The sequence below is a fragment of the Schistocerca piceifrons genome, chromosome 3 (genome assembly GCF_021461385.2).
Source record: "Schistocerca piceifrons isolate TAMUIC-IGC-003096 chromosome 3, iqSchPice1.1, whole genome shotgun sequence".
NCBI classification, from domain to species: domain Eukaryota; kingdom Metazoa; phylum Arthropoda; class Insecta; order Orthoptera; family Acrididae; genus Schistocerca; species Schistocerca piceifrons.
The window spans coordinates 67029724-67052032 of NC_060140.1; the positions used below are offsets into that span (position 1 = coordinate 67029724).

Sequence of the window (22309 nt, forward strand, 5' to 3'; positions counted from 1 at the left end):
GGAAACCAAACAAAGAAGTTTGGCGTCAGCGTCTCTGGCGTGGCGCATGAATTTTCACACGCGATGGCCTGATTGGCTAACTTCAATGCTAATTAACGAGGAAACGGCGCGACCTATTTAATTTTTCCTCAACTATTACTTCTCAGCACAACCTACCCTGCAAACCTTTACATGTTTTTCAAACTATTGCTGGCCACCCCGCAAGAGGCCACCCTTTTTAATTGAGGGCATTCGGAACCTAACAGCAGCACCGAGGACTAAATTGACGTTTGAAAACCAAGACATTTATCTATTTGACCAAAAAGTTTATATCCAATATTTATTACCAGTTTTAACTTTTAAGCATGGGACTTGGATTTCCAAAGCGGAAAGTTGCATAGCTAGGAACGGAGAGCTGCAAGTCAAGAATTATTAGAGCAAATTAGCAAACAAATACATTGATCAGAGAATAGACTGGAATTGAAGGCATAACTATGCCTGTATTAAAAATGGAGTTGAGATGTATATGGAGTTAGGTGACTTGATAATAGATGGAACAAAAAATTCATTCGATAAATATATGATTTTATGAAATTTACAGGATCAACATGGTACAGAATCGTTAAAGATCCCAGAGCACAGGAAAGTCTGGAGGAGCTCTTAAGCTAGCAGTGAATGCCAAATTACTGATGATATTAATAATACAGATATACTGAAGAACAGTGTCCGAAAGGTAACTGTGCCTCTTTGAAAACACAGTTATTTGCTCCGCAAGTCGATGTTAATGTATCTCTGCAAGTAAATCTCAGTTTTCAGTTAGTAAAAGATCTAATTATCCATTTCTAATTGTTACGTCCTTTCATCAAATTCAGCTTTCCCATACACCCTCCCAGGGCCACATAAAGGAACATGTTTATGATGAAAGGAAATATGAAAAATGGAATGATTCAGCAAGTACTTGGTCATAACTCAGAGAACGTTTCTGGCTGACTGTTGATGTCGTTGGTTTTTGGGAGGAAATGCGTGATTAAGACTCATAAATCATAATTTATAAATGGCTAAGGTGACATCGTCGTCACGAATAGGTTCATAACATCTACCGCAATCGAAAGAAATTGTCATGCACTGGAACCATTTCATTCATAGTACTGACCTGTGCGGATAGGGTACTTCCCAGTCATGAGAGCTGATCTCGAAGGTGTACACACAGGCTGCACGTAATGACTGTTGAGGATGACGCCGTGGTATGCCAAGGCGTCGATGTTGGGCGTAGGAATCTGATCGGAGCCGTGGAAACTAACGTCATTCCAGCCCTGGAAGAGATTCGTATAAAAAAAAGCAATGTTTCCGTCTTTTAATGACTTAGTTTTACATCATAAAAAATAGTGAATATCTACATTCAGTGACTCAGGAGAACTGTACTTTTTGACATTTGACATTGAGTGTTATTACGATCTGTTATCTGCTGTTTTGTGTTCTGTACCTCTTTTCATAATTGCTTTTAATCGTCAGACATTGAAGTAATTAGTTTCTTGTTGGATGGAATGTATACCAGGTGTCAATAAAATAATAATTGAGCTACATCTCAATCAGTGCTTACCCAAAAAAGTCTGTGGATGAGATAAACAACTTACTGTTCAGCAAAAAATGTTACGCAACTTTACACTATTGTAGTAACATTCTACAGGTTTCTTACTGAATGTTTAGGGCTCAAATAAAATTCAACGCTGTCCGAGTATGGTGGCAATGAACAGCGAGAAAAGCGACTGATTGCGAGTCGAAACTATAAAAAGTGTCCTCTGCCATCAACAACAGGTTCCAAGCAAACGCTGTGACATTTGAGAAACAGAAATGGTAAGCAAGGTATCTAAACAGACTCAGATTCTTGTTAGTAGATGCAGCGTTTACATAGAACACTTCGAAGGAAACACGAACACCGTTATGGTTGTAGAGAGATTAACGTAAGTGGCAGAAACGTTACGAACAACTACAGTCCAGAAAGACGATCATAAGTTGAAGTACACGTTGCAGATACTCATAATAATTCTTGTACTAAGGAGTTCACGAGAAACTAAGTAAAAAAATGAAATTGTAATTATGAACAGTGCCTGTTATTCAGTAAAAGGAAAATATAAATACTAACACAGAAATTAATCAGATAAATTCTAAGTATAGAAGAAAAACAATATTGAAGCGGCTATGCCGAATGTTCCACTGAGTGATAGGGATAGAGGGCAAGAAATCAATAGATATTTATTGGAAAGCTTGTAAACTAAAATGTCTAAGTACATTCTCTAAATAGTATATAGTAATAATCATGTAAACTGAAAACGGAAGATAATGAACAAAACAAAATAGCATAAGAGAGTAAGTGGGCTCGAAACAGAGAGACAAGAGCCCCGGTTCTGCCACGCTGCTGATACGAAGCGAAAAATATCTATTTTATGGGGATGTTCTTCACAGTAAACACCAAGGGAAAACACTGTAAACATTTCATATAAGCCGCTATGCAGAAAAGCTAAGGTGCTCGACAATAAAAAGGAAGATCACACAAGAATGTAGCATACACAAAGATTTATTAACGAAGGGTTACCATGGTGGACATGCTATTAACTGTGTATTTTGTTGTTGTTGTTGTTGTTTCAGGTGTGGGGTACTCAGTGTTAGGCGTTACTGAGGAAAAGCGAGAATTAACTAGCCTGGGTAAATCAAATACTCCTGAAACGCATTGGCTGTGACAGACACAATAATGCACATTGTCAGAAGTGTCTACTGTGCTAAATTTATATAGGCAGAAATACGCACAACAGATATTGTGCACATATTGCAATATCCGTGTTTATCTGATTGTTTTAAAGAAAGTTAGCTGCAGGAGGGTGCACCCGTGGTCTAGGGGTAGCGTCTCTCCTTCCTAATCAAAAGGTTCTCTGTCACGTGTTCGAACATCCCCACCCCCTCCACCCGCTTAATTTCTGAATAAAAATTATCTGTAATGGCGGCCGAAGACTTCCGCCATAAGAAGTCATCCTTATTCAGCAAACGCCCTTGCCAAAGAGGGTGGAAGTTCGAACAGAGGTTCAGGGCACACTCTTGTCCTTGCCGTGGGAAGCTGCCCCCAAAGGCGGAAGAACCAGCAGTGATCAATGCCGTGAGGATGCAGATGGCAATGGAAGCTACTGCATTAAAGGCACATCATATGTGACGACATCATGTAGCCTGTAACTGAAAAATCGCCATGATAATCTCTCCTTTGGCAAAGGACTCCAGACACATCCCCCATTCGGATCTTCGGGAGGAAACTGCTAAGGGGCAGGTGTTCAGCAGAAAAAGACTACATAACCAATGAAAGGATAACATTCAACGGGTCGGAGCGTGGGATTTCAGAGGTAAGGAAGCTAGAAAATGAGAAAATGGAAGTGCATGAGTTCAGTCTACGTATAGCAGTGCTCAGTGAAGTGAAATGCTAAGAAGACAAGGATTTCTGGTCACATGAGTATAGGCCAATATAACCGTCTGCAGAAAATAGTATAATGAGAGTAGGCTTCGTTATATATAGGAAGATGGGGCAGACAGTAAGTTACCGTGTACAGTTCGGTGAAAGGGTTGCTCTCATAACAATCGAGTGCACACCAACACCGTCAACAACAGTTCAGGTATACGTGACTACGTTGCACGCCGAAGATAAAGAGATGGAGAAAGTAAATGAGGATATTCAATGGATAATTCAACACGTAAAGGTGATGAAAATCTAATAGTCGTGATGGAATGAAATATAATTGTGAGGGAAGAACTAGAAAGAAGGGTCATGGAAGAATATGATCTTAGTACTAGGAATGAGACAAGAAGAGACTAATTGAGTTCTACAATAAATTTGAGATAGTAATAACGAACACTCAGTTGGATTACACCACGGTCAGGAGGAGATGCCGGAATCAGATATCGGACTGTAAGGCATACCCAGCGGCAATATAGACTCAGATCATTATGATCATTATTTAGTAGTGACGAAGATCAGGCTGAAGTTTGAGCGAGTAGTCAGAAAGAATCAATGTGCAAAGAAGTGGGAAGCGGATATACTAACGAATGAATAGATATGCTCGAGGTTCTCTGAGGCTATAGAGTGATAAGGAATAATTCAATAGGCAGTTCAGATGAAGAGGAATGGACGTCTCTAAAAATGGCAATCACAGCAGCTTAGAAGAAAAACATAGGCACAAAGAAGGTAGCTGCGAAGTAACCATGGGTAACAGAAGAAATACTTGAGTAGGTCGATGAAAGAAGGAAGTACAAAAATGTTTAAGGGCATTCACGAAGGCAGAAATACAAGTCACATAGGAATAAAGTAACTGGGAATTGCAGGGAAGCCAAGGCGAAATGGCTGCATGTTAATGTGAAGAAATCGAAAGAAAAATTAGTCTCGGAAGGACTGCACCAAAAAGTCATGACGCATTTCGATGAAATTAAAAGCAAGTGTGGTAACATTAAAGGCGTTACTGGAATTCCACTGTTAAATACAGAGGAGAGAGCGGATAGGTGGAATGAGTACATTGAAGGCCTAGATGAGGGGGAAGACTTGTCCGATGACGTGATAGAAGCACAAACAGGAGTCGATACCACAGAGATGGGGCATTTATTAGAATCAGCATCTGAAGGAGCCTTGGAAGACTTGAGATCGAATAAGGCCGAAGGGATAGATAACCTTCCATCATAATTTCTAAAATCATTGAGAGAAGTGTCAACAAAAAAGCTATTCACATTGGTGTACAGAATGTACACTGAGGAAACAAAGAAAGTGGTACACCTGCCTGATATCGCGTAGGACCGCCGCGAGCCCGCTGAAGTGTTGCAACACGGCGTGGCATGGACTAGACTAGTGTTGGAAGTAGTTCTGGAGGGAACTGACGCCAAGAATCCTGCAGAGCTCTCCATAAATCCGTAAGAGTAAGAGAGGTTGGGGATCTCTTCTGAACAGCACGTTGCAAGGCATCCCAGATATGCTCAATAATGTTCATGTCTGGGGAGCTTGGTGGCCAGCAGAAGTGTTTAAACTCAGAAGAGTTTTCCTGTATCTATAGGTATCAGGGGTAGCATATTACTCCAACTGCACACTCCCCGCACGCCCCAAACCATTACAGAGCCTCCACCAGCTTGAACAGTCCCCTGCTGACAAGCAGGGTCCATGGATTGGCGAGGTTGTTTCCATACCCGTAAACGTCCATCTGCTCGATACAAACTGAAACGAGACTTGTCCGACCAGGCAACATGTTTCCAGTCATCAACTGATGGACCCAGGCGAGGCGTAAAGCTTTGCCTCGTGAATTCATCAAGGGTACACAAGTGGACTTTCGGCTCTGAAAGCCCATATCGATGATGTTTTGCGAAATGGTTCCCACGCTGACACTTGTTGATGGCCCAGCATTGAAATCCGCAGTAACTTGCGGAAGGCTTGTCTTCTGTCACGTTCATCGATTCTCTTTAGTCGTCTTTGGTCCCGTTCTTGTAGGATCTTTTCCCAGCTGCAACGATGTTGCTGATTTGATGTTTTACCTGTTTCCTGATATTTACGGTAAACTCGTGAAATGGTCGTACGGGGAAATCCACACTATACGGCTATTTGGAGGGTGTTGTATCCTATCGCTCGTGCGCCGACTGTAACACCACGTCCAAACTCACCAAAATTTTGATAACCTGTCATTGTAACAGCAGTAACGGTTCTAAGACACTTATTGTCTTATATAGGCGATGCCGTCCACAGCGCCGTATTATGCCTGTTTACGTATCTCTTTGTTTGAGTGCGCATGCCTATACCAGTTTCTTTGGCTAACACCGTCTGATTTTCGGAAAAACATCATCTACACAATTACGAAGATTGCAATAACTGACAAGTGCGAGAATTATTGTACAATCAGCTTAACAGCTCATACATCCAAGTTGCTGACGAGAATAATGTGCACGAGACTGGAAAATAAAGATGAGAATATGTTGGATGACGGTCTGTTTTGCTTTATGAAAGGTAAAAGCACTAGAGAGGCAATTCTGACGTTGCGGTTGACAATAATGGAAATATTGAAGACATATCAAGACAGGTTCGTCAATTTTGTCGACCTGGAAGCGTTCGACAACGTAAAATGGTGCAAGATGTTCGAAATTCTGAGGAAAATATGGCTAAGCTGTAGGGAACGACGGGTAATATGTACAACAGCGAAGAGGGAAAAGTACTAGTGGAAGATCAAGAACGAGGTGCAAGGATTCAAAGAGTGTAAGACAGGAATGGAGTTCTCACACCTATTGCTGAATTTGAACAACGAAGAAGCAATTACGAGAGTAAAAGAAAGGTTCAAGAGCGAAATTAATTCAAGGTGAATGGCTATCAGTGATAAGATTCGCCGATAATATTGCTGTCGTCAGTTAAAATGGAGAAGAATTCATGTCCAGTAGGATATTCTGAATGGAGTGATTAGTCTAACGAGTAGAGAAAATGACTGAGAGTAAATCCAAGAAAGACGAATGTAAGGAGAAAGCAGAAATGAGAAAACCGAGAAACTTAACATCAGGGTTGATAACCACGAAGTAGAAAAAGTTAAGGAATTTTGCTACCTAGGCAGCAAAACAACCCATGACGGACGAAGCAAGACATAAAAAAGTAGAATAGAAGTAGAAAAAAGAGCATTTCTGACCAAGAGAAGTCTACTAACATCAAACAGAGCCTTTAATTTGAGAAAGAAATTTCTGAGAATCTTCTTTTGGAATGCAGTATCGCACGGTAGTGAAACTTGGACTATGGGAGAAAAGGAAAAATGATAGCTATGAATAAAATGGTGAGTTCACATAATTACTCGTCCGTCACCTAAGAATTCAAACGCTGTTCAGCTTCGTTGTGCGAAACTGAAGGCTCGAGAGTGAAAGTGTGGTACTTACCAGATCATCAGCCACTATGAAGATGATGTTTGGCGGCGTTGTTACGGAATCCCTTGAGATAGCCATTACCGCCGCGTATTCTGAGGCCGCCAGCAGCCATGCTGTCGCTAATAGCGTATACATGGTCGACAAGTGGTGTACTGGGAACAAACAGTGCAAAGAAAATTCATTTATGATTTCAGTGAAAGTTCGGATTTGCTACGAAGAAGTGATTAGTAGCGTTGGCTCATGCACTAATAGTGTAGCTGGATATTTAGAATTATAATTTCTACAAATTCTGCCGAATGAAATGATAATGAAATAACATACTCCAAATGCGCGAAGTGAAGAACCAAATAACCTTGCTGAAAAGCTAATGAAATTTAAAGAAATAAGATAACACAGAATACTTACCATTTACGGAACATGATGAAATAATGAGCACCGAAACATTGTACTCTGATTGATTCTGTGTTAATTGTTATTCCACATTAAGTAAAAGGTTTTGCACAACATGTACTGAAACAACTGTGGTTATAAGAGCAATAGAACATGAAAGGGAAACAATAATTGAGAAAATATTAGTCAGGGCTGCAGCTTATCTGCCATATTATTCAAGCAGAAAAGAGGACAGAAAACCAAAGTGAAATGTGGGAAATGAATTACAATTAAGGGCCAAGGTATAAAAAAATTAACACATAGATGATCAGTCGAACGGCAGCGACGGTAACTTGAAAAATGTTTCTCAAAGAGAGAAACATGGCAGTATGCAATATAAATTTTATTGTAATGGGGCTTTTTCTGAAGGTAGTCACTGAAATTTTGGTAACGTTATAAATTCCTTTGTGTTAAGTCACCAAGTTGATTAGCCGAAGTTGAGTAAAACTTGCGTACAGCTTTATCGATAGAGCACATAATACGCGCACATGCACACACTCACATAATCTATCTCAAACACAAAACTCGAAATAACAAACCGCAAAGAGAAATTAATGACCCTGAAGCTAGGAAAGGCAGTAAATTGATTCATAAACTAAGCAACTGTTAGATAACCTTACGGCGTGTGTAATGTACCTCAATATGATCAGTATTAAACACGCATATAAACAGTAAAATAAGTTACGAAGGATATAACATCGACTTTAACAGTTTGCAACTTTAAAAGAAGCCGAGCAGTACAACGCAATCACAAAATTTTGATTGAGTCTATGACACACGTATGTATCTCTAAAATGCAGAAGACAAAATTCATTAGCGGCATAGAGATAGTGCACACAACTTGACATCAGCAAAGTGTGCGAAGACTGACAAAATAAAAATAAATTCGGTCTTATTATTGTTTAATTGTTTGTTGTGAGATATTAGCGCCCGTCTGTTTATCAACCTTGATCTACTTCCTTATTCTGCGTCTACCGTTATCAAAAGGAAACACTTCATTAGCAGTGGTTGAGCAGTTTATCATGGAAACGTATTTGAGTGCCAAAGAAAACTGTCAGCTACGATTTACAGTACCGAAGGAATGAGACTCATGTTGCAAGCTACTAACCAGATACACACTTGGATACCCCATAATGTCGTGTAGGGGCTTCTTTTTGTCCGTCGTAAAGCAGAAAATCGACGTGGCAGGGATTCAACAAGTCGTTGGATGTCCCATTGAGAAATTGTGAGCTCTAGCGCCTCTACAGCCGTCCATATTTGCGGAAGATTTGCCGGAGCAGGATTTCGTGCGCGAACTATCTGATAATTGTTCGATGGGATTCATGTGACAGTTCCATGGTTGTTTGGGAACGTTAAGTCCATGAATGGCTGCAAATTGTTTCAGTGTAATCGAATATAACTATTTACAGTCAATGATCGGCTTACACCACACCACTATGGAGCAACAACAAACATTCCCAGTGTTTTGTTGACAACTTGGATCCATGGCTCTGTCGGACCCTACCACCATCGGTAACCAGCTAAAATCGTGACTCATCTGACCAGTCCACGGGTTTCCAGTCGTCGAGCGTCCGACCGATATGGTCACGAGCTCAGGAGGGGTGCTGCAGGCGGTGACATGATCTTAGCAAAGGTACTCGCGTGGGTCGTCTGCTGTCATACCCCACTGACACCAGATTTCACCACACTGTCCTAACGGATACGTTCGTCGTACGTCGCACAGTGATTTCTGTGATTATTTCACGCAGTGTTGCTTGCGTGTAATCACTGGCAACTATGCGCAAACGGTGATGCTCTCGCTCATAAAATGAAGGCCATCGGTCACTTCGTTGTTCTTAGTGAGAGGTAATGCCTGAAATACAGTATCCTCGGCATACTGTTGCCACTGTATACAGGGTGGTCCACTGATAGTGACCGGGCCAAATATCTCACGAAATAAGCGTCAAACGATAACTTTGCAAAGAAAGAAGGGGGAAACCAGATGGCGCTATGGTTGGCCTGCTAGGTGGCGCTGCCGTAGGTCAAACGGATATCAAGTGCGTTTTTTTAAAATAGGAATCCCCATTTTTTATTAAACATTCGTGTAGTACTTAAAGAAATATGAATGTTTTAGTTGGACCACTTTCTTGGCTTTGTGATAGATGGCGCTGTAATAGTCACAAACATACGGCTCAAAATTTTAGACGAACAGTTGGTAACAAGTAGGTTTCTTAAATTAAAATACAGAACGTAGGTACGTTTGACCATTTTATTTCGGTTGTTCCAATGTGATACATGTACCTTTGTGAACTTATCATTTCTGAGAACGCATGCCGGCCGGAGTGGCCGTCCAGTTCTAGGAGCTACAGTCTGGAACCGAGCGACCGCTACGGTCGCAGGTTCGAATCCTGCCTCGGGCACGGATGTGTGTGATATCCTTAGGTTAGTTAGGTTTAATTAGTTCTAAGGTCTAGGCGACTCATGACCTCAGAATTTAAGTCGCATAGTGCTCAGAGCCATTTGAACCATTTGGCAACGCATGCTGTGACAGCGTGATTACCTGTAAATACCACATTAATGCAATAAATGCTCATAATCATGTCGGTCAACCTCAATGCATTTGTCAATACGTGTAACGACATTTCTCTCAACAGCGAGTAGTTCGCCTTCCGTAATGTTCGCACATGCATTGCCTGATTTGTTCTCCAAACAGTCAAACATTGATCCCTGGTAACGCAATCTATCTCGGAAAAGTCTTTAGTGACGACGGCAAAAATTTCCAACTGTGAAATATTTCATTATAGGACACAGACTAAAATATGGAACACACATACGCGATAACCAGAGACAAAACGTTAATGAACATCGACTTATAGACTAAGCTCGTGGGGGCACATGTGCTTCCCATTCGTACGGTTTATAACTTGAAAGTCCAACGAAGATTGAGCTGATTCAGTGAAACTCAATTTAGTCAAGCTGCTATTTCAAGCTCGACATTTGGAAAACGCTCAAAAAGGTAATTGGCGCACGCATTGCTAAATTGAATGGGTGCCTTTCTTTCGAAACAAACAATACAAGGAGACAGGACAACGTCTCATAAGGCAACCTAGTGCTAATGTGTGTGGACGGTACCACGTGATCGTACATAGTGACAAAGGGAATACTTCATCGTAATGAGTACGTCTATGCACAATGTGACAAAGGAATATTACAATGTTAAAAACAGGAGTACAGAATTGGTAAAATCATATCGACAAATACAGTACTTCAGAACACACGTTAAGCAAGTTTATAAATTACATAATCATTTGACGAGACCCAAAATTATTATTATTTGATTTTTTACCATAGTTTTAAGGGTGAGAGGGAGAGAGAGAGAGAGAGAGAGATGCTGCAAGACAATGATGTTGCAAACATATACTGCCACAAACTTGCGCACGTGGATAAGTTGAGCGTCGCCATTTTGAGTGGACAATGATCGCTCATGATACCGAGAGACGTATGCCGATCCACTGCATAACAACCAACGGAGCTGGAATACCCGTAAACAGATTTGAGAGCAGAATGAGATTTTCACCCTGCAGCGGAGTGTGCGCCGATATGAAACTTCCTGGCAGATTAAAACTGTGTACCGGACCGAGACTCGAACTCGGAACCTTTGCATTTCGCGGGCAAGTGCTCTACCAACTGAGCTACCCAACCACGACTCACGCCCCGTCCTCACAGCTTCATTTCTGTCAGTACCTCGTCTCCTATCTTCCAAACGTTACAGAAGCTCTCCTGCGAACCTGTGCGCTGATATGAAACTTCCTAGCAGATTAAAACTGTGTGCCGGACCGAGACTCGAACTCACGACCTTTGCCTTTCGCGGGCAAGTGCTCTACACACAGTTTCGCGGGCAAGTGCTCTACACACTGTTTTAATCTGCCAGGAAGTTTCAGATTTGAGAGCACTCGCTGTGTGTCAATAATAAAACCAACAGTCTTCAGAATCCGAATCAAAAGGTTCAACACGATCAGATGCCTTATCAAAGTCTAGAAAAGCAAGAGTACGAGGTACGGACATTACAGCAGCAACCGAAACCACGTCCCGACACTTCACTGTGCGGTTAAGAATGGTATGACCAGGTACGCAGCTTTGATGTTTTCAACAATCGTCTCCATCAGAGTTGACATGCTACTATTAACTGCCCTCACCAAGGTCTTATAATCAAAGTTTAACAAAGTAATTTGGCGAAAGCTATTAGGGGCTGCCGCTCCAGGGCGCTTCGGGATTAAAACAAGTTTTCCCACATTGAACTAGGTCGGCACTTTTCTACCCTGTAACACTTTATTCAAAACTGACGTAAAGGTAGCACTCAACAACTGCCAAAAGCACACATAAAATTCCTTGGGAAGTCCATCCAGACCTGGGGACTTTTGAGAAGGCGATCTGACTATAAGTTTGTAAACTTCCTCAAATGGTTCAAATGGCTCTGAGCACTATGGGACTTATCATCTGAGGTCATCAGTCCCCTAGAACTTAGAACTACTCCAACCTAACTAACCTAAGGACATCACACACATCCATGCCCGAGGCAGGATTCGAACCTGCAACCGTAGTGGTCACGTGGTTCCAGACTGAAGCGCCTAGAACTGCTCCGTCACAGCGGCTGCGTTATGTTAAGGTGTAATTGTCGTATCCATGATGCTGACTGGTGGGTCGTAAAATGTTTAACGGGATTCACCGTTATCGTAGATATGTACATAGTACTGGTGTAAGATACAGTATCTGAAATAAGTGACATTTCAACACGAAAAGGAGTCTACTTCGCATATTTTCATACGCTTATGTCATATGGTATTATTTTTTGGGGTAATTCTTCTGATTCCAAAAAGGTATTTTTGGCTCAAAAATATGCTGTTCGAGCTATGTGTGGTGTAAGTTGGAAAACCTCTTGTCGACCCCTATTCAATAGTCTGGGAATTTTGACATTGCCCTCACCGTATATATTTTCTTTAATGTCTGTTGTTAGCAATATTAGCTTATTCCCAAGAGTTAGAAGCTTTCACTCAGTTAATACTAGGCAGAAATCAAATCTGCATGTGGAATGCACTTCCTTGACTCTTGTGCAGAAAGGAGTGCAGTATTCTGTTGCATCCAGTTTCAATAAGCTACCACAACAACTGAAAAATCTTAGCAGTAGCCCAAACACTTTTAAGTCTAAACTGAAAAGTTTCCTCATAGCTAACTCCTTCTATTCTGTCGAGGAGCTCCTGGAACAGCTAAAAAATTAAGCAAATTCCAGTGTTACAATGTTGATTTTCTTTATTTAAACTTACGACGTAGTCGCCTGAATATGTTTTTATATCTCATTTTATTTGTTTCTACAATCGTGTTATGATTTCATATATTGACTCGTTCCATGACCATGGAGACTTCTCCTTAATGTGGTCCCACGGAGCAATAAATAGATAAATAAATACGCACTATATCAGCTTGCTCCGATACGATACGTCCGTTATTTCTCTTGAGTGAATGAGTACAAGCGCGTCGGCGACGTGTCTGATGCCGAAGCAAATGATATAAGGAAGTCAGTTCTTCCGTTATCAATGAGTGCGCCTTGGATCGGATATTCAAACCTTCCATTCGCATTCTCTTCATGGTCAATAATTCTGGCTTTAAACGCCAACCATCCGCAATTCGCCGAAGAGCGTGATCTGAGGCAGCATAAAGTTCACGCAGGATGGAACAGTAATATTCATAAGTTCTCCGAAAGTTTCACGCTTTGGCACCACAGAAAAGTATCAAAATTTGCCTGAGCCTCGCTTTTCCTAGCTGTGTCCACCGGTCAAGGGTGGAAGAGTATTTCCCAGCGGACCGTAGAGTACGCTCCCACACGGCTCGTACCACTTCATCGAGAGAGGGGTCAGCTCAGTGGGCGACGTTTAACATCCATGGAGTGCGAAATAATTTGATTGGTTGTCGGTCGGACGGCCGCTGTGGCCGAGTGGTTCTAGGAGCTTCAGTCCGGAACCGCGCTGCTGCTGCGGTCGCAGGTTCGAATCCTGCCTCGGGCATGGATGTGTGAGATGTACTTAGGTTAGTTAGTTTTAAGTAGTTCTAAGTCTAGGGGTCTGGTGACCTCAGATGTTACGCCCCATAGTATTTAGACCCATTTGAACCATTCTTTTGGCTGTCGTTCAAGACTGAGAATTGCAGTCACAGCACAGGAAGTAGTAAAGGAAGCTGTGATGACTTCAACATCAAGAATAGTATCGCTCAGGCAGTCTGATAAGTAAAACCTATCTAACCTGCTACTAGAAGTCGCAGTAAAGTGAGTAAATTTAACTAACGTCGGGTATTTACGTATCCAGACGTTTTTCAGGCGTAAGGAGCGGCCAGGGCGAATTGATGTAATTCACGAGAGAAATTAAAATGTGGAGATTGACATGCAGAACGCAATACACAGTTAAAAATCGTCACGCAACAGAATACCCAGAGGACTCTTACGCAATAGTAAACAATTTCTTGTTTGTAAAATCGCTAACGATCTACTGGGCGTCCAGTGCGAGAAGGGGCATATAAAAGAACCAAGGTAAGATTAAAACATTGACAACCTATGCCCCTGACAGAATTCAACATTTACACCTTAGCAATAAGGAGTGCCACCGCCAAAGAATATTCGGGCGCTACATTAAAGATCATACGAAAACGAGGTAAGGAGAAATTCCTAAAAAACACCTCCTGTAAGAACACTATTCCCGCACATGAATAATAAATGAACTGTCGCAACGAAGCCAATCGCAGTTCTGATTCCATACGATTTACATTTAAGAATCGGCATGTGTAGGCTTGGGTCATTGATCACAGCTATACAGGGATGTACGAGACGTATCGAGCACAATTAGGTACACTACTGAGCATGAAGGTCCATTGCGGTGTCCAGAGATGAATTAGACATCGGTGGACCAGAACCAACGTCATTGCAATCTTTTTTCTTAGATTTCTTACGTGCCACCACACATTCAGGTTGTATACGCTGCTTCTGTCGGCTACGTGGCATGGCAGCATCTGTTGATTGAGGTGTGGAAGGGGACGTAGGCACAGCTTCGTGCCCGTTAGAACGAGGGACATATAATGCAGGTCCAGTCACTGAGGCGGAAGCATTCTGTGGAACTACGAAAGCAACAGGTGATACTTGGTCGCTAATTTTATTCTCCACAGGAGTTTCTGTAGGCGTCAAATTCGGGAAACCGTCGGCGTCTGAAGACGAAGGAGCAGGAGGACATTACATCGTCTCAGACTACAACGGAGGACACAGAGACGAAGGGGGGCTCCGTCTCCACACACACACACACACACACACACACTCACACACACACACAGGCAATTGAGGAGGAGCCACTTCGCGAGCAGGAGGGATGCTGGGGATAACGTCTTCGCCACTCACCGTATCATGGATTGGAGTTATCGTAGCATGGAGAGGAGCAGTAGAAACAATCGATTCGAACGAGGTCGGGGCAGAAGGCACAGCCAAATCCCTACTCACATCTTGAGTGCGGCGTCTCTTGTTTGTCACTGTTACAGGTTCTATCCTGGGGGCAATATCATTCTGAAACTGTCGCGGAGGTGGAGGCGGAAATTCATTTACTCGATTGTCAGCACTGACTTTTTGTTCATTATGATCTGAGCAGAAGTAGGTCCGACGTCGGGAGTGGTAGGAACATCCGTCAATTTGTGACGCTGTTTTAATGACGGCTTTAATACGAAAACGCTCCGGTGGCAATTAGACCAAAAGTATACAATTTCATTACATAGGAAGCAGGATCGCTCTTGACCAGTATACATGACACGAACGCGGAAACCACACACATGTAAATGCGATGGAATATTGCGTTTGACATGCATTTCCACCGAACGAATTCCAGTACAACACTGTAATCTGTGTTGCGTAGACCAGCGTTCACGACAATGATTCAATACGACCTTTAGAAAGATGTCATCGACCTCCGGCGGAAGGTTGAACACTGGAACATTGGTATCGTCAATTTCAGCATACACGAGTGACACCATACTACCCGATGCTTGAACGGGTCTTGAGAACCACGTCGTGACAGTAATCTTTCAACGTGAAGGGGATCTGTAAATCTTACGTAAAACAAGAACTCGTCTGCGTCAAAATAAGCGATGTGGACCTGGTCAGGGTTCACATGAATTGTATAGACAAGTTAATCGTGCATTTCTAGAGACCCGGGCTGCACGCGTCGCGTTGTTTTATTGTAAGTAAAGCTCACAGTACCTTTTCGTAGAATACACGTGGATACCATGGTAGCCATAGCGGAGCGGCCGACTGCCACTGCAAGTAGATGAACACAAGGCGGTAACGAGAAAAGCTGCACACAAGCGGCGCTGCGACAAGTGAAATAAACAAGAACCTTCCCGCTCGGTGCTCGAAGGGGAAAAACTCAATGTCGCCATTACTGACTACTTACAGTTCACAACGGCCACTGCGCGTTTCCTGTGGGTTCGACCAGGCCTGTGCTGCCGTCTGGTTGTGAGCAGGGAACAGCGAGCGTTTGGTTATCTCTGAGTCAAGGTACAACGATGTAGAAAACTGGTTTCACTTGAGATACGGGTTTTATCAAGACAGCAACGGAACTAGATATCGCAAATTACATGCCTCTTACGTGTGGTCACAGGCTGGTCTTCTGTGCTAATTTGCAAAAGGTGTTCAATGTAAAACGTGCACAGTCAGAAAGTTAAAAAGGATGTAGTGGAAGTAGTTTCCTTGCAAGTGTGACGAACAGTGACAAAAACAAAAGTACGTATTACTCTAGAACATGTGTTTAGCGCTTATTCCGTACTGTTGAATTCAAAGCACATCTACAGGGTGTTACAAAAAGGTACGGCCAAACTTTCAGGAAACATTCCTCACACACAAATAAAGAAAAGATGTTATGGGGACATGTGCCCGGAAACGCTTAATTTCCATCTTAGAGCTCATTTTAGTTTCATCAGTATGTACTGTACTTCCTCGATTCACCGCCAGTTGGCCCAATTGAAAGAAGGTAATGTTGACTTCGGTGCTTGTGTTGACATGCGACTCATTGCTCTACAGTACATCAAGCACATCTGTACCTCGCATCAACAGGTTACTGTTCATCACGAACGTGGTTTTGCAGTCAGTGCAATGTTTACAAATGCGGAAATGGAAGATGCCCATTTGATGTATGGATTAGCATGGGGCAATAGCCGTGGCGCTGTATGTGTCGAGACAGAGTTCCAGAACGAAAGTGTCCCGACTGGAAGACGTTCGAAGCAATTGATCGGCGTCTTAGGGAGCACGGAACATTCCAGCCTATGACTCGCGACTGGGGAAGACCAAGAACGACGAGGACACCTGCTATGGACGAGGCAATTCTTCGTGCAGTTGACGATAACCGTAAACCCAGCGTCAGAGAAGTTGCTGCTGTACAAGGTAACGTTGACCACGTCACTGTATGGAGAGTGCTACGGGAGAACCAGTTGTTTCCGTACCATGTACAGCGTGTGCAGGCATTGTCAGCAGCTGATTGGCCTCCACGGGTACACTTGTGCGAATGGTTCATCCAACAATGTGTCAATGCTCATTTCAGTGCAAATCTCTTTACGGATGAGGCTTCATTCCAACGTGATCAAATTGTAAATTTTCACAATCACCAAGTGTGGGCTGACGAGAATCCGCAAGCAGTTGTGCAATCACGTCATCAACACAGATTTTCTGTGAACGTTTGGGCAGGCATTGTTGGTGATGTCTTGATTGGGCATGTTCTTCCACCTACGCCGGCCGGGGTGGCCCAGCGGTTCTAGGCGCTACAGTCTGGAACCGCGCGACCGCTACGGTCGCAGGTTCGAATCCTGCCTCGGACATGGATGTGTGTGATGTCTTTAGGTTAGTTAGGTTTAAGTAGTTCTAAGTTCTAGGGGACTAATGACCTCAGAAGTTGAGTCTCATAGTGCTCAGAGCCATTTGAATCATTTGAACTTCCACCTACGCTCAATAGAGCTCGTTATCATGATTTCATACGGGATAGAACATGTGCCTTTACGACACAACATGTGGTTCATGCACGATGGAGCTCCTGCACATTTCAGTCGAAGTGTTCGTACGCTTCTTAACAATAGATTCGGTGACCGATGGATTGGTAGAGGCGGACCAATTCCATGGCCTCCACGCTCTCCTGACCTCAACCCTCTTGACTTTCAATTATGGGGGTATTTGAAAGCTCTTGTCTACGCAACCCCGGTACCAAATGTAGAGACTCTTCGTGCTCGTATTGTGGACAGCTCTGATACAATACGCCATTCTCCAGGGGTGCATCAGCGTATCAGGGATTCCATGCGACGGAGGGTGGATACATGTATCCTCGCTAACGGAGGACATTTTGAACATTTCCTGTAACAAAGTGTTTCAAGTCACGCTGGTACGTTCTGTTGCTGTGTGTTTCCATTCCATGATTAATGTGATTTGAAGAGAAGTAATAAAATGAGCACTAACATGGATAATAAGCGTTTCCAGACACATGTCCACATAACATATTTTCTTTATTTGTGTGTGAGAAATTTTTCTTGAAATTTGACCGTACCTTTTTTAACACCCTGTATATAAAAACAGTAAAAAGCTTAGCTGTCCAGTCATAATTAGGGCTACCAACAAAAATAAATCACAGAGCAATACTTAGAAGTTGCATCTGTTTCTCTACAATCATATCGATGTCCCATTATCCTCCTGTGTTACTGCTGTAAGTTTTATTGGAAGCCCGTATTTTAAAACAGGACAGCAGCGATTTCATACATGATGATTACATGCAGAAACTATGGAGAAGCACCAATTTTAAACACTCTGCAACTACCAAACGCCACATGGTTTACGTACTTCTTTCACTGACAACCACTATAATCTGCCTGATAAAATAGTATTACCACATCCCTGTCAGTTTGCAGTAAATGTCTCAGAAGCTGAATGATACGAATGTGAATTAATATGGATTAGTTCGAACGTGAACGCGTAGAAGAACATTTCTGAACATCAGAAATATTACAAAATCTAAAGTCCCATTGCATTTAAAGAGAATTTGTCCTTCATTCGACACGTTCTGTGTGAGACTGAAGGTCGCCCCAGCTGCTCTTAAACAACGGAGAAACTGACGCAGTCATTACTATTGTACATCACACTGAAAAACGGCAGTTGCGTAATTCCACTGATTCTTCACGTGATCATGAGCTGACGTTACTAATGATGAGTGAATTAAAGTGTCTGTTGAAACGAGGAGGTTTTCCCAAATCTGATTAGGATCGATTTTCATTGTTTCTGAAAATACTTGTTTGCGTTCATAACAGAGCACTCATAAAGAAAGCAATTACAAGACCGGTTTCGATGGTGGATGGTGTCCGAAGTTATCTGATCATTTAGAGGTACTGAACGAAGATAAATTGTACTAAAACGTCATACCGTACCAGAGAGATCCTCTCACAATTAATTATGGAAGATGTTAGTAATGTTAATGGTAGAATACCTGCAGGACTTTTGAGGATCTTTCCATGCTTTCATGAACGTAAATCGAAATAAGGTTTCAGTTTAAATGGAAAAGGATGAAGTGCAGCAACAGCTTCGTAATCAACAAAAACTAAAGGAGAGTAATAAATGTGATAGGTCAACAATTGTTGATGGTCCAGAATGGAAAAGTTATGAAGAATATATGAGATTACACAGGACTTCACTTGATAACAAATATGTTACTAAACCCGCCCGAGGATGTAAACAACCATGCATGAGCAGCGCCTAATAGACAGAGGGGTCCGACAGCCGATCAGTTCCAGTCATTCCACCAGTAAGGAGGTACACGGTTCGTGTTGTCTGTAGTTCAACCATGGCTAGACGGTCGATACCGCTGTTCGATCGCGTCCGCATTGTTGCTTTGTGTCAGGAAGGTCTCTCAACAAGGCAAGTGTTCAGGCATCTAGGAGTGAACCAAAGCGATGTCGTTTGGACATGGAGGACATACAGAGAGACAGATACTGTCGATGACATGCCTCGCTCAGGCCTCCCAAGGGCTACTACTGCAGTGGATGACTGCTACCTACGGATTATGGCTCTGAGGAACCCTGACAGCAACACCACCATGTTGAATAATGCTTTTCGTGCAGCCACAGGGCGTCGGTTAAGACTCAAACTGTGCGCAGTAGGCTGAATGATACACAACTTCACTCCCGAAATCCATGGCGAGGTCCATCTTTGCAGAGACGACACCATGCAGCGCGGTATAGATGGGCCCAACAACATGCCGAATGGACCTCTCAGAAACGGCGCCACGTTCTCTTCACACATGAGTGTCGCATATGCTTCGAACTAGGCAATCGTCAGAGACGTGTTTGGAGGCAACCCGGTCAGGCTGAACACCTTATACACACCGTCCAGCGAGTGCAGCAAAGTGGAGGTTCCCTGTTGTTTTGGGGTGGCATTATGTGGGGCCGACGTAAGCCGCTGGTGGTCGTGGAAGGCGCCGTAACGGCTGTAGGATGCGTGAATATCATTCTCCGCCCGATAACGCAACCACATCGGCAGCATATTTTCGAGGCATTTGTCTTCATGGACGAATATTCGCTCGCCCATTGTGCACATATTGTGCATGACTTTATTCAGGATAACGACATCGCTCGAATAGAGTGGCCAGCATGTTCTCCGAACATCAACAGTATGGAACATGCCACCTCTGAATTACTTCGATGTCTTCGGTTAATGTGGCCTGTTGCAAATCCCAAACACTCGAGTAGTATTCAAAAATAGGTGATCTCTTTAGGATGAACCACACTTTCTCAAAAGCCTCCAAATAAACCGAAACTACTATCCGCCTTCACTGCCACACTCCTCGTATACTCGTTCCATTTCATACCGCTTCACAACGTTACTCCCAGATATTTAAGAAGTGTCACTATGTTACTGGTGCCTTTTTCCTACTCAGCTTCAGAAACTTACATTTTCCTAAACATAGAGCTAGCCATCATTCGTCACACCAACTACAATGATGTCCAAAATTGAAGCAACAAACGGAAAATTTTCAAGGTTGCGATTAGTTTGCCACAGAAGAGCACAAACCGTGATAGTATTGTAAAAACAGTGTAAAGAATACAGAAAATAAACAACTTCAACATGCATAACGGTAGACAAAAATGTTCTTCGTTTTTTTCCAACTTAACGGATTTACACAAACATTCCGACAACAGATTAATGCGCTCAGTTCAGTGTATGGCCACCTCTGGCAGTAATACAGGCCTGAAAACGACGGGGCATGCAGTAAGTGATGATATCGTCTCATGGTGTGGCAATAACGCCCATTCTTCCTGCAGAGCTGCTCGCAACCCTTGGGGCGTTGTTAGTGGATGCTGCCGTGGTGCAACAAGTCTCCGCAGTGCATCCCAGGCATGCAGCATGGAATGGAACAGCGAGCAGGCCACGCCATGAGTGCAATATTTTCCTCTTCCAAGAAAACATCAATCACCTTTGTGAACATTGTTGTCCATCAATAGGAAGTCTGGGCCCACTGCGCCTCGCAACAAAAATGCATCAGGTCACAAGATCTCGTCACTATACCTGACAAACTTTGCCGATTCACGCGTACAATTTCATGAAGAGCTGTTCGTGTAGTCAGCATAATCCCTGCCGACACAACTAGGGATTCTCCTCGATATCGGTCTCTTCCCACAATGTTTGGGACCCGTGCTCCAAGTTCCCTCCACATTCGAATCCGTCGAGAATCACTCTCCAGACCAAATCGGGACTCATCTCTGAAAAGAACATTGGCCCACTGTTCGATAGTCCAAGTGGCATGTTGACGAGTTCGGTCTAGACGTTCCGTTCCGTGAAGACGCATCAGAGGTTCACACACAGCAAGTCTCAGTCAATAAAGGCCATTGTGCCGGAGCCTTCTGTAAACAGTTTGCCTCGATACTATATGTCCAGTGGATGCTGCGGGGTCAGATGCTGGTGGCCGTGCTGTACCAACGCGGCAACGTCGTCTCCTTACAGGGAAATAAGGGTCGTGTGTTTCTGATGTCGGAGTGGTCGGCCCTGCCATGATCTTTGTGATACAGTTTCGGTCTCCACAAACTATCGCCACATCCGAGAAACAACAGAACGATTCACATTAAAGGATCGAGCCATATCAGTTTGCGACTGTCCTGCTCCTATTCTTCCAAGGGCTCTCCACTGCTGAGAGTCTGGTAGGTGTCTTCCTGTGCCATGCTGCGCCGTCTGTGAATGTGTACACAGCTAGTGTACCTGACAAATAGTACCGCGTTTGATGAGTGCCCCAACGTCAACGTTGGCTTGGTTTTCCGTTGACAAGTTAATCGTGCATTTCTAGAGACCCGGGCTGCACGCGTCGCGTTGTTTTATTGTAAGTAAAGCTCACAGTACCTTTTCGTAGAATACACGTGGATACCATGGTAGCCATAGCGGAGCGGCCGACTGCCACTGCAAGTAGATGAACACAAGGTGGTAACGAGAAAAGCTGCACACAAGCGGCGCTGCGACAAGTGAAATAAACAAGAACCTTCCCGCTCGGTGCTCGAAGGGGAAAAACTCAATGTCGCCATTACTGACTACTTACAGTTCACAACGGCCACTGCGCGTTTCCTGTGGGTTCGACCAGGCCTGTGCTGCCGTCTGGTTGTGAGCAGGGCACAGCGAGCGTTTGGTTATCTCTGAGTCAAGGTACAACGATGTAGAAAACTGGTTTCACTTGAGATACGGGTTTTATCAAGACAGCAACGGAACTAGATATCGCAAATTACATGCTTCTTACGTGTGGTCACAGGCTGGTCTTCTGTGCTAATTTGCAAAAGGTGTTCAATGTAAAACGTGCACAGTCAGAAAGTTAAAAAGGATGTAGTGGAAGTAGTTTCCTTGCAAGTGTGACGAACAGTGACAAAAACAAAAGTACGTATTACTCTAGAACATGTGTTTAGCGCTTATTCCGTACTGTTGAATTCAAAG

General features: G+C 43.2%; 1 protein-coding gene across 2 annotated transcripts in view; it reads right to left on the bottom strand.

Moving 5' to 3' along the window:
• The window catches only part of LOC124789527 (arylsulfatase B-like), a 70620-nt gene extending 54792 nt beyond the window's left edge, over nt 1-15828 (bottom strand). Inside the window, exons 1-3 of one of the 2 annotated variants that reach the window (XM_047256921.1) lie at nt 15768-15828; nt 6898-7037; nt 1133-1292 (exon numbers count right to left, since the gene is read on the bottom strand). In XM_047256921.1, the coding sequence (XP_047112877.1) occupies nt 1133-1292; nt 6898-7020 (283 nt within the window). In that variant the 5' untranslated portion in view covers nt 7021-7037; nt 15768-15828. Of the gene's footprint in view, nt 1-1132; nt 1293-6897; nt 7038-15574; nt 15704-15767 lie in introns of those variants that run through there. The other variant, XM_047256920.1, reaches the window with a different exon arrangement.
• Between the last annotated feature and the right edge of the window lie 6481 nt (nt 15829-22309).